The 13,439-nt window shown below is 50.5% G+C and overlaps 1 protein-coding gene across 4 annotated transcripts in view; it reads left to right on the top strand.

The window, feature by feature from the left end:
* Positions 1 to 13,439, top strand: part of MYOCD (myocardin) — a 225,828-nt gene that overhangs the window by 110,665 nt on the left and 101,724 nt on the right. For 3 of the 4 annotated variants that reach the window (XM_061461915.1, XM_061461919.1, XM_061461918.1), the window contains exon 2: positions 12,661 to 12,890. In XM_061461915.1, coding sequence (XP_061317899.1) covers positions 12,743 to 12,890 — 148 coding nt within the window. In that variant the 5' untranslated portion in view covers positions 12,661 to 12,742. Of the gene's footprint in view, positions 1 to 12,660; positions 12,891 to 13,439 lie in introns of those variants that run through there. The other variant, XM_061461920.1, reaches the window with a different exon arrangement.

The raw sequence follows: 13,439 nt of genomic DNA, 5'->3' as shown, positions 1-13,439 counted from the left end.
ACTCAGCTCCTCCATAAAGTTCTATTACAACTGGAATCTGGATTCTTCATGGAAATACTGGGCATGTGTCCTCGCATAACTGTGGGATAATTATTATTTTCTTTTTCTGGCATCGATGTTATCCATGGTGAAAGAATTCTGTAATTCCTGTGCAGCTTTACTGATCCTTTCCCACACAGGCAGGGAACTGATTTCTCAGGTGTTCCAGGGAGCTGTGGGTCATGGTCACTGAAATAAGAGGGACCAGTGATGAGACTGGCGACTGGACCTGGAGTTCCAGGTAATGCCAAGCCTTGCCTCTTACAATAACCCCACCTGTCCTTACCTAAACATGGCCCTTTTTGGGCACAGGCCTCGTGTTTTCAGTCTGGGTGATTTTGCAGATAAATTTAGACTGGAGGACATATTAAAATTTCTAGCCAGTAGAAGAATGACGTTCTTGAGCAGCCTTCCAAACCGGAAAGTAGGGGCAAGGAGCCGATGTTGTTTCTAGATGGAGCTCGATAAGTTAATGGAAGGGATTTTATGACATGACAGGAATGATCCTAGAGTGAAAAATGAAGTCATGGGATAATGGCCTTGAATGTTTTACTTGCTAGTATCTCTGGAAGGCTGCTAAAAAGAGAGGGCTTCTTCAGTTCTTGATATTCTTCATTGCGTGATGGTTTATTATCCTCTTGCTACAGAGCTTTAACTAGTTGTCTGAAAGAACCACAAGTTTTCTTTCACCCTGATGCAGCCTTGGCTTTTGGGATGCAGAAAGCAGCTTGATTGCTTTCATAGTACTTTGGCTAGAGGTGGGATCTGGAGCTGGTGCACTGCTTCTCTAGTGTCAGAGCACTCCTGTGTGCCTGTGTGAAGTACCTTGCTCACAGTAATGTATTGGGATGGGAGCCACACAGTGTTTTGCCCTCAGCTGGGCTGTTGGATCCATGTGTGGCTTTTCACCTTCTTTCATGTGATGAAGGAGCTTCACTTTTACAAGTCCTATGGGTGCAGGGAGAATGGGTAGATCTTTGGCTACCTTGGTCACTGGGACCATTGTAGAGGATCAGACCTAAAGATGGATGGTGACCACTAGTTCTGCCTTCTATCAAGAAATGAGTGAATCATTAATATCCTATGATGTCTCTCTTGTAGATCCAGGTATTTCCTGCAGGACACAGTGTATGTCCTTTCTTACCCCCATGAACGGTTCAGCTGCTCACTCTAAAGGGAAAAGCTGCTATGGGACAGTGACTGAGTGGGTGACCCACCTCAGGATGCTCTCAAGCTTGGGACCATCATGCACTTATCTTCATTCAGTGGAGACCTGTGTCTCCATGGGATACATCTCTTGCTTGAGGAGAGTTCCCATTTGTAAAAGCTGTTTACCAAGCTAGAGAGGGACTGAAAGGGGTTTCACCCTTGTTAATCGTGGGCTGGCTCTGACAACAGGGCCTGGTCCTTTGGGCCACACAGCACTGAGGAAGTCCAGCAGGAGACTGAAGAATGTCTCAGGCTTGGCTGCACTAGATCTAGCAACAAGGAAGTAAAGGGTCCTTGAAACCTACAGAAGAAAGAGTTGAAGCAGAGCCCTTTGCACAAGCCCTGTGGTCACTTCCAGCTTGTGGCAGCCCCCCTCATGGTTTCCAGTCACAGTGTCTGTGATCTGAAAGTTCACAGACTGCCCTGGAGACCTCTGCAGGGCTCAGCACCAGAAGACAGGCTATGCACCAGAACCCCTTTGTGGGGTTATGGTTAGAAGCTCTTACTGGGCAGCTCTGTTAATTCATGCAGCGACAGCAGCTTGCACAGGACGCACCCTGAAGCCCAGATGATTCAGTTGGATAGACCAGGGCCTGGCTGCCCTCTGGGCAGCAGACAGACACTGCTCCAGCTGCTGCCTGTGCCAACACTTGAGGGCACGAGAGAGAGGTCTGGACAAATGTGCCCTGTATTTTGACTAGGCTTGGAGCAAGGGGATGACAAGGTCTACAGAGGTCAGCGGATGCCCTGTGTTTCCTGCCTGTGCTGGCTGAATGGCTGAAGAAGGCAGAGAGGCTTTAGGTCACCAAGCCGAAACGTGGAGTTGGACATGACCCCTGCCACCAGATGGGTACTTACTTAGCGCTCAGACCCAGAGCCGTGGGGCTAGAGAGGCAGTGCACAGGGCATGACGCACTCAGTGCACATGCCCACCCCAGTCTGGCTCAGGTTGGTCCCTGCTGCAGCGGGAACACACCCCTTGGACACGAGTCCTCTGCCAGCAGTCTGGGACCTTTCCCAAAGCCCTGCCAGGTCAGCCTGTGGCCTTTCCCACCCACTGAAAGCTCCCTCTGCCAACTCCGGCTGGCGAGGCCCCCGCGCCGGGCAGAGGGACCAGCGAGCTGGCTCTGCCTTCAGCTGCACTCCCGTTTGAGAGCTGCCTTCGTCGCTTCATTAACAGTGTTTGTCACTGTGGGGTTTGTTGCTTCCCCTCCTTCTGGCCTCTAGCAAAGAGGCATGGCTCCAGTCTGCGCTCATTTTCCATTTCAGATCTCTGCCATGTTTTCTTTCTTTCAGAGAGATTGTGTTTATTACATTTCTAAAACGTAACAAAATGAGAGAGACAAAGATCAGACATAACCGCAAATGCCGCAGCGTTAGGGAACAGTCAGACGATGCAGCGATAACCAAAGACATTCAAATGACCTTCCATGAGACAAGACAGTGCTTGCTTGCAGAAATGTGGGGAGGAGGCTGCTGGTAGGGGTGCAAGTGTCACCGGGAGAGCCTGTCGGAGGTGGCTGATCACAGCTGGACCTCCCTGGTGGCTGCAGAAGAACCTGAGCTGGGAGCTGGGCTCCACTGACCATTAGGAGATGGGCTGGAGTGGGGAGACCCTGGGATGTGGGCACATTGCACAAACCCAGTGCAAAGTGCATCCACACTGTGTAATGTCATGTGAGGAGGACAAGCAGACCCAGGTCTGAGACAGAAGCTGCTCAGCACTGAGCTAGGGAACTACATGGGCTGAGGAACCTCAGCTAGTGTCTTGTTTTGGTGCTGCAGGGCCAGCCTTGCAATAGGCAGAGCCACTTTTCTGGTGAAAGACTCCGGCTGCTGAGTCCAGGACAGCTTTCCATGACAGTAGGGTTTTTTTCCTGAATGCAATGCAATGCTATGAGAAAACTCAACCTGGATGCTGTGGACAGTTGTGCCCAAGAGCTCAGGAAGCTCAGAGTAGGACAGGCAAGCCTGCTGTAGGGCCTGGCCTCAGGAACCCTCCACACTTAGCTGAAATGAGAAACCTGCCCATCATGTAGCTGTCAGAGCCATGACTTAGTAGGAAGCAGTGTCAGTGTTAATGGCAACAGTGGTGCTGGTAGTATTAAATACCAGCGGGCACTTCCAGAGGCCAGGAATTCTCCTATTTCACTGAAAAGTTGAAAAACATGAAATTTGGTTGGGGCTGTATTTAAACCCAATTCTGAAACCAATGTATGCCAGAGAGGGACTCTTCACCAGTGACTGTAGCAATAGAAGAATGGGCAATGGATTCAAACTGAAACGGGAGATTTAGGTTAAATATAAGGCAGAAGCTCTTCCCTGTGAGGGTGCTGAGGCGCTGGCACAGGGTGCCCAGAGAAGCTGTGGCTGCCCCATCCCTGGCAGTGTTCAAGGCCAGGTTGGACACAGGGGCTTGGAGCAAGCTGCTCTAGTGGAAGGGGTCCCTGCCCGTGGCAGGGGTTGGAGCTGGAGGAGCTTTAAGGTCCCTTCAACCCAAAGCATTCTAGGGTTCTATGTTGTTTCCTTTGAACCAGTTTGTCCTTACTAAACAGTCCAGGTGTCACAAGCAGAAACGGCTCATTGCTAAATGTTCATAAATAAAATCAAATAGAATCCCAGACTGGTTTTGGTTGAAGGGACCTTAAAGCTCATCCAGTCCCAACCCCCTGCCACGGGCTGCCGTCAAATCAAATAGTAGTTTAGAAACAAATGCTGCTGCTACCAAAGCCCTCATCCTTCCCATGTCCTCAGCCCACCAAGGCTGCTGGGAATGGGTGTGCAGCACCCTGCATCCAGTGTCCCAGCAGTATGTGGTGTGATCCAAGCACCACCAGCCCCAGCATATAGGGCTCATGAGTCAGACCTGGACAATTCACAAGATTAGCCTAAAAGCAGTTTTGCAAACAGAGCACGCAGCAAGAACAAATTTGAGGTTGATATCTGCTTTTTGAGCCTTTTCAGCATAGTTAGAACATTACCGCTTATTTTAAGATTTTGAAGTTTATTTTAAGATTACTTTAAAATCTACAAACATGGCCCAGATTCATAAGGAGGTGTTTTATCTAACTCAGAACTATTTGCATGTGTTGTCCAGTAACATTATAGTAGTGTTTTTAATGGACTGTTTTGCCAGGAAATAGCCGCAGACGCATGAGCAGGGCTAAGAACTGGTGGCGAATGCTAGGTAGCACGTGAAGTGCAATCCTTAAGGACTTCTGATGTCAAGCCAAATGCAGGAACCACAACCACAGCTGACAAAGTGCTTGTAGCAGAGGGCAGTAGTACAGCAGCCTGAGTAATGAGGGCTAGTAGCCCCTGTGCCTGGCCCTGGGCTAGCCCATGGTCAGAGCAGAGGCTGTGGATGACTGTGTAGGTCCCAGCCCTACTTCCCTATCCACTGTACCCTGGTCTTCTGAGTGTTTGTGTCTCTTTCTCAGCATGGAAAGAGGTTGTAAATGGAAGAGCAGGCTGGCTTTAGTGGCACGGGGCTTGCTCACAGGAGCCAGGGATCAGCACAAGGCACTAGAGGATAGTGCTGGAGTCTCCACAAGGGTTGTGTCATGTGGCATTAGGCATAAGTCTGCAGGAATGCCAAAGCACCAGCCCTAGGTCTGCCATCCACACCTTTAGTACAACCATGACCAGACCTGAATAAGGTCTGTACCAGAACAGGAGTTTGGAGGGCTCAGGCTGCCCCATGTCAGCAGGAAGATGCATCCTCTGTCTTCAATAGCCACAAGTGAAATTTTACTCCTGCGGCTCCTGCAGCCTGCTGCCCAGGCAGACTCTGCTCCCCTTCTCAAAGCTTTCATTCTTTCTGCCTGTGAGGATGACTCTGTTTCCCCCCCTTTCCCTTGGAGCGTTTACTCTGTGTCTGGAGCACAGTACCATGTCCCAGCATTATCACCACCATCCATCCCTTACACCGCCATCCATCACTGCGATGGGTCCTGTTAGCAGCGTGCTGGCTGTAGGGACATCTTCCCCTGGACAGTGCCAGGAACTGGGGCTGCCTCTGTGCCAATACAGAGCCTGTGCAGAGGAGCTGTACAAGGAGGCATCAAAACTTGAGGGCAATGTGAGCAAACAGGGTATCCTCTCCTCCCTGTCTTCTTTTGCAAGTTGCTGTGAATGAAGAGACTGCGCAAGAGTGGGACTGAGGGTTGAACACCCTGGACATGGTACAGCGTGGCCACTGTCTCAGCTAATCCTTCTTGTGAGTCCATCACAGAGGCGCTTTCTATAGCCAGTGGCAAGAAATGGGTGCTTTAGGGAGCAGATCATCTCACCTGCTCTTAAGCTCACAGACAGGCAGTAGAAATTCCTCTTTCACCCCGGTGAATGCAGAGGGAGCTGAGAGTGCCAGGCTCTAGTGCCTGCACTTGCAGGGTGACGTGGTCAGATGGATGCCAACCAGAGGGAGCTCTGAGAGCTGCACCAGGTTGTGGACCTGAGACATGCTGTTCTCAAGGCCCTGCGTGTTTACTGGAGGCTGTGGAGCTCTGGGTCTGATCAGGCAGCTGGCAGTGAGCACCAAGCTGGATCCTGCACAGATGTCAGCTAAGATCTTGTATAGCACAGGCCTGCTCCCAGGTCCCCTGAGAAAACTCGGAGTTTAGCCAGGGTTTCAGCCAGGTACCTTTTGGAAGGTTAATACTGACCTGGCACTTCCCTATTAATCAGTCCTGCAGAAGCAGCAGGCAGACATGGAACAAGAGAAGAGCTTTGCCATTGCCTCTTCCGTGCAGTTCATCACTCACAAGTGTCCCCACAGGCCCAGCCCAGGTCCCATCCACGCTGCATGCTCTGCCAAGCATCCCAACACATCCATGTTCATGAGCTACTTCCTAGCAAGGGAAGGAGATAGCATTAGTGTCAGTTTTGCACACTGCAAACGGGAGGATAAAGAAGGCTGACAGCTCTTTGGGTGTCCTAGTGGTGTCCCTGATACATCCTAATGCCATTGGATGTGTCAGGGGGACACCTTCTGCCACCGTGTTAGACTCCACATCACTGTGCCTTTTCAGGCACAAGGAGTCCTTGTTCTGGGAAGGGCCCTTGGGTGCCAGCAGGTGAGCTATGGACATGGATGCACAAGCAGGGAATCAGTTCTTGAGGAATTTCATAGAATCATAGGATAGTTTGGGTTGGAAGGGACCTCCAAAGCTCATCTGGTTCAACCCCCTGCAGTGAGCAGGGACATCTTCAAGTAGATGAGGTTGCAGGTTCAGAATCTGCACCAGTGAATCTGATCACTGAGAGCCTACACCAACAAGATCAGTTATTTCACAGTGTACAATTTGTCAGTCTGATTTTGTGCCAGACATCTTCAGCCTACTTAGAGGACTGTCAGAGAGGTGGAACTTAGGAGGATCTGGGGCCACAACTGGTTTCCTGTTCTCCACTGCCTCTGATACTTTTCACCAGCTAAAGCTTCATTCTGTGAAAAATGAAGGAGAAATTACTCCTTTTCAAGGCAGGGGAGGGGCAGGGCTGATGCCAAAACTGAGATGCTCCCTTGAGAACAGCAGTGCCTATATCCCATTGCCTTCCCCAGGCTGAAGGCCTGGGTGAAGATAGCTGCCACTTCCCATCACTGTGCTCTTTGCTGCTGTCTCAGGCCACATGGCCTGTGGGCAGCTTGGAGCAGCTATCAGTGCTGGCAATGTGGAGGCTGGAAAGCAGATACGATCCTAAACCCCCTGGGGTGCAAACAGCTGGCAAACCTTGCTGAGCGTGAGGATCACAATGTGACCAAACACTGGGCAAGTTTGCCTTGAGTGAAGATTTCATGGCCTCGTGTTTGCACAGCTCTGTTCACTGCGCCTTGGCAGAGGGGATGCACAAGGAGCTGCATGGAAGAACTTGTCCGTGAAGGGGGTATCCAGGCTTGGGGCAGGCTTCCTTGCTTTGTTTTCCACTTAGTGGGGAAGTCCCCTGGGTTTTCCAGGAGCTCCTCCTGAGCTGCAGCTTGCGTGGAGGCTGCAGTGGGGACCAGGTCACTTCTCTGGGCCATGGGAGGAATGTGCGGAGCTGTGGGAAACAGCCTGTAGGCTCCATGCTGCTGCTCCAGCGCTGTCACAGGATGGGGCTTTCTGCATCCCTGGAGGCACGAGGGAGTTCAGAGAAGGGAACCATCCGTGGGGACATCATCTGCAAGGGAAACAATGAGATAAGAGCAGTGGTGCGTTTCCTGGCAGCTCCAGGATGGTCCCAGAGGAGCAACGGTCTCTTCTTGTTCTGGGTGTAGGGGCAAGAGCTGTCTTCTGCCTTGCCAAGCATGCATGGCTCTAAAGGAGGACCAGGCAAGATTCCCACTGGAGGAATACATAGCAAGGTTTGATCAGCATTTGCAGCAAGACAGTACAAATGTCCACGGGACACACAGGAATCCAGAGCTACTTTTACTGTCTGAGCACTGTAAACATTAGCTAAAACACACAAAGTCCATGTTCAGTGAGATGGGTTTATCAGCAACATTCCTGCAAGCAGAAGTCCAGGAATACAAACACACCACAACAAACACGTGAAGAATTTGATAAGGCTGGTCTGCATCTCTGAACATCTCTCTCCTGGTTTTTCTCTTTGGGAATTCGAAGTTTTATGGTGGGTCACGATTGCTTAAGAGGACCTGCACATGCATTAGAGCTAAAAGTCTTTACTTCCACTTCAACCTCTAAGAGAGCAAACAGGAAAGCAGGGGAGGATTTAGATGGATCCAGTATGTGAGGAAGCGTAAGCTATGCTCATTCCCACCTCAGTGCATGCAGGAGGTGGCACAGGGGAAAAGGTGAGAAGGTGGAAAGTGCAGATTAGTTTATGGGTCCGTGCTGGGCAGGGAACAACCGTGCGGACCATCAAAGCTGCATCTCAGTAACCCAAGCAGGAGCCAGCCCTGTGCCAGTGTCGCTCATTAAGACATTCCAGTGAGACACTTCTAAAGGAAGACATTTGCATAGCAGCAGACTGCATTTTGAGGTGTTGTGCCTAATCCTATGCAGGCTACAGGCAGCAGCCAGGTGCCTAAACATGGGTGTCCCAAGCCTGTAGAGATGCCTTATGTCCAGCTGCCGTAGGCTCTGCATCCTGTCTGTCAGGCAAGCAGGGGTGTCTTAGATGGTGCTGGAGGCCTCTGCTCAGACACTGGGATCAAGCCTGGATCCCTGCATGCTTCACGTGACAGAGAGGCTTTCCATCTCCTTTCTGTCTTGTCCTTTTGGGTTGCTCAGGTGTACCTGCAGAGCAGCCATGGTGCTGAGCAGAGGAAGAAGTGTCTGTCCCTATGTTAGATGCCAGGCCAGGGCTCAGAAAGGGTCTTGTTTTGCTCCAGGGAGCAGCAGATCCTATTTCTGGTGCACACCTTGGCACGGTGCTCACTCCTAACTCGCTCCTGGAAAGCCAGCAAGAAGCTTGATCCACGTATTTGCTTGACACGGGGAGACCTGGGGTATGGAAGTGAACTGGTGCAACCTGGACAGGGAACTGTTCAGTTTAGGAATTTTCCAGACAAACCACTTCCTGGTTGGAAGCTGAGCTGCTGAAGCCAAAACTGTTTCTCAGGGGGATAAGGTTTTTTCCCCAATTCTTAAAATAATTTTTTGGTTTCTATGGTTTAGTTCATTTTTCTAAGAAGCAGTTAAAAAATGAAAAATTTTAGAATTATCCAGTGGGAAATGATGAGTGACCTGTTACCCTCCCCCCTGCTTTATTTTGCAATATCTCCCTATCTCCGTTCGGGATCAGGGGAGATTATAAAAAATCCTGGGAAGTTTTGCTGTGGGAAAACATCTCCCTCGGAGCTGTGACAAACTCGGAGCATCCTGCAGAGCCCCCAGTGCCATGCGTGTGGGTGCACGGTGTGCAGGAGCGATGCCTCCACCTCTGCAAAGCCTGAGCAGCACCAAGCACCCAGCCTGGATGAGGGCAGGGATGGCTCCGGGCTGCCCGATGATGCTCGGTGGTTGCTGTATTGGGCTGGGGGCTGCCGGGTGGCAGAGGGACACAGTCAGGGCTCAGCACTGAGGCAGAGCTGGTCTTGCCAAGCTGCCCCCATGCAGGGCTGTCCCCTGCATGAGTTACCCTGGCTGCATGGTGCGGAACGCTCAAGTCCAAAGGGAGGTCGAGGCACCTTCATCCATGCTCCAGGTCCACGGCACTCCCCAGGGATGTGCCTGCGCTGCGCTCCTGTTTCCAAACCGTGTAGAAACGTTCATGGCCGAGCTGTGCCTGGGCAGAGCAGGACCTCCCGGGCCCGCACAATCCTCAGTCTACATCTCCCCCAGCAGGACAGACTCAAAACCGAGCCTGGTGCGTGCGGGCACTGCACGGGCTGCCCAGGAGATGGGGGAGCAGGGTAAGGGGAGAAGGGCGGCTTGCCTGGGCACGCTGCTCCCTCCTGCAGCAGCAGGGATGGAGGGAAGGGAAGGCAGCACCCAGAGGGGTCAGTCTGCAGGCAGGGCCAATGCAATCCGCCTGTGTCACAGCAGGCACCAGGGACAGAGTGTGTGACAGCTCCAGGGGAATGCATGAACGCCTACGCTGCTGTGACCCAAAGGGTGATATGTGAGATGGTGCCATGACCTGGCCATACCCACCTGGCCAGTGAGGAGATGAGTCCATCCAGCCTGGCCCACATCCCAGGGAAAGCATATCCTCATCCGTGCTACAGTGCTCTCTGAACAGAAAGCAAGGAGGCTTGTAAACCAGGCATCTGCTCCGGAGAATCTCCAGTGTCTTACAAGGAAGTACACATGAGCCACCATGGCAGTCCAGCTTTATGAATTTGATATTTATAGTCAGAGAGAGATGGGAAATGGCCTGTACTGTGTATAGCCTTGCAATTTATGTGCTGGCAGCAGTGCTTGATGGGAGATGTTCTCCGAGGCTCAGAAGTGCGCTTAAGCTTTGTAAATAGTTGAGGCTGAAGTGAGTGAACAATGTGGGGTGTTTTGAGGCCAAATCTGACTTCAGGAAAAAAAGCCCCACCATTGAGCCGTTGGTGCTTGAGTGTGTGGTGGCTGCCTGTGTCTCAGGATGCCTGGCTCAGGCACCCCGGTGCACTCACTGCAAATTAAAGCGTTGCATGTGCCCTGAGTGCAAGAAGATTGTACCCAGAGCCTGTAAGAAGCCTTCCTGAGAGCCTCCTGCCTCTGCTGGTGGTCTCGCAGCTTCGGCACTGGCTGGCTCAGGCTCTCGATTTGTCAAAAGCATTAATAATCATAATCCATATAAAACTGTCATATTGGTTCAACATGTACGTCACCAAAGGCCTGACTCATTTATCAAAGATTTAGTGTTCAGTTGAACAAAGTCTCATTTTTGTAAGCAGATGCAGTTTGCTGGATTGTCCTGTCATCACCCGCTGTTTCCACTGCAAAGATGCATCATATCAGCAACTTCTAAACGTTCAAAACATGTACGTTTTAAAATAGCAATGTAAACACTTGTTGCATGTTCCACGTTAGTCACAAGTTAAATAGAGAGCTGAGGGGCTGCTTGTGCCAAAGTGGGTCTGCGGCCCTACAGCCACTAGTGGTGGATGTGCAGTGGGTCAGTTGCCCATCGCAGTGGGGCACATGCATGGCACAGCAGTCACAGCACTAGAAAAAGACCATGAGCTGCTAAAACGCTTGAGCAGAGATGGGAACTGAGACTGCCAGTTCAAAGATGCAGCACATCACATACCCAAAGATGCAGCACATCACACACCCAAAGATGCAGCACATCACACACCCAAAGATGCAGCACATCACATACCCAAAGATGCAGCACATCACATACCCAAAGATGCAGCACATCACACAGCCCTGGCTGTTTCCATGTGTAGTGGCAGCATGTCAGACTTTGGTAGGGATACCTGAACACAGATGAGGAAAGGGATGTAAAGGCAGTGGATATAAAGGATGGAGAAAGCAGTGATGGGAAGCATGTGGGAGAAAGGAGGGTCTGGTGGGTAAGGACTTGGCTTGGATCAAGAGTGGGTTTGCATTTGTTTCAGAGCCCAGACAGCAAGGTTGGGTATGGGCACAGGCTGCCTGAGGTGATGCACATGGGGGCAGTTTGGTGTTCCACCTCCAAAGTGATAAAGGGACACAAGCATTTTGGGACCTTCTCCCTTTCCACCTCATGGACACCCTACACGGAACCTCCCAGCAACAAAACCCAGTGTGAAGAGGATGGAGTATGTCACCTGCAGCCAGTGGGACACAGCCATGGGGCAGGTGGGGGCAGACAGTGAGATGGATGAGAAAGAAGCTGGCAAAATCCCTGCAAGTGCAGGGTAGGAAGAGGCCTGTGGGACAGTCCTGGCACACACAGCGTGGAGGAGATGGTATCGTATACAATGCACTATTCTTACTTCCTTATACAGTAAATTGGTAACTTTTTTGTATTAAATCAGATTTTATCACTGAATCAATCTTGCACTTTTCTATTCTTGCTCTCTACAAATGACCTTTTTTAGCTCTCCTCGGCTCTTTCTTGATGGGACTCATTAGGAGCTGGTGCTGATTCTTACAGGCATTCACTTTCACTTAGCATCTGGAGCTTTGTTTTAGACAACATGATGTTGAAACGGCCCTTGCAGCTTTCTTCTGCTGTGCTCAGTATCAGCAGCTCCTCCTGGCTCACGTGCATGCATCCCACAAATACATTTGGCGTGAGCTAAATCCTTCCTGTGCCTGTTTCTGGTGAGTTATGAGCGTCAGCAAGGCAAGCATCTCCTTGCCCACATAGATGTAGAAGCACAACTTGAATTTGCAGAATTTCCTGAGACTTTCCCTGATGTATTTTGACCATAAACCCCACATAAACTTCAGAGCAGAACAAACAACTCCTCCCATCCTTTGAAAACTCACACAATTCTTTACGTAATCTGGCTGAGTTCTTCATAAAGGCTTTAACTCTACCATGTGTGCTAGGGACAGGTTGGATGTCAATGGACAGTTTTTGCAGGGCATTTGTACACTTCCTGCTGTAAAAGCTAGCTGAGGTTTGCTATTTGGTGTTTGCTGTCTGTATCATGTAATTCTGTGTTGTGTGGAATCTGGATCTAACCTATTCTGTGTTGTGTGGAATTATTTCCATCACCCCGTTTTCTCAGCAGACCAGAGCTTTATATAAAGGAAGATTGACCTCATTTGTAGACCTGTTCTGTATTTCTAACAGTTGAATCGCTTTCTCATCATCAGCAGCAAAGTAGGCAAGGATGCAGACCCAACAGACAAGGAGAGCAGAACCAAGCAGGCAATAGGGAACCCTAAATTCTTCCTCTCCAGTGTGTCCAATGCAGAAGAACAGATGGAGTAATGGCTCCTCTGCTGTTTGATTGTTTCATAAATGCCAGTCTTTGTCCACAGTTCTATGAACTGGTTGGGAACTTCATCCTTACCTGCTCCTCTTCTCTTCCAGAGGTGACTTTGGGGTGTGCTTCTCTACCTGATCATCTGAAGTGGAGCAGCAGGAATCTGGACCATTCCCTTCAGGCACGGTGATGAATGGTGCGGTCAAACAGGATCGCTCCGACCACAGAAGCGCGCCGAGCGGGAATGAAGAAGAAAAGACACCCAAGGAAAAGGCTGGCAGCGAAGTGAGAGATGGCCCCAAGCTCCAGGCACCACCCTTCGCAGAGCGGAAGAACGGTAAGTGCCTCACCGCACGGCGTCACGAGCGGGGAGCTGAGGCTGGATAAATGCTGGTGGAGCATCTCTCACACGTGCTGTTTGTGGCTCACCATGGTTTTGGTGGGTGGTGCTTTTGATGGTGTTTCTGGTGGCAACATTGAAGTTAAGATGGAAGTGGCTCCTCAGCTCAGTATCTCCGGGTCAGACTTGAAGCAGTTGCTGTGTTATATACCAAGTGTTTGGTATAATTGTGGCTGCACTGTGGATTTCAAGGTCTTAGGAAAAGGCTGGTGCTTGGACCCCAGGGAATTTGTATGGGATTAGGGTGATGTGAAGTTGCTCTGTGGAGAAGGAATGGAAAAGGCATTTTGTTTGCAAAGGCACAGATAGACCTGTTCTGCCCTCACAGAGAACTGGATGCTTCAGATAACCTTGCCTTTAGCAAAACTGCTTCAGATCAATGTAACAGAGGCCAGAATTTTGCTAAAGGCAAGGGTCATTTGTATTTCCTTGGTCATGGGTCCAGCAGCTAGTCTTGCTGGCAGGTGTCGATCTGAGTTTCAGTGG

This window comes from Pezoporus flaviventris, unplaced genomic scaffold (assembly GCF_033815535.1).
Source record: "Pezoporus flaviventris isolate CSIRO_AGI_PZ_B2104156 unplaced genomic scaffold, CSIRO_AGI_Pfla_v1 ptg000034l, whole genome shotgun sequence".
NCBI lineage: Eukaryota > Metazoa > Chordata > Aves > Psittaciformes > Psittacidae > Pezoporus > Pezoporus flaviventris.
The sequence above is the reverse complement of the archived record's forward strand: the minus strand, read 5'-3'. Positions and strand labels throughout refer to the sequence as shown.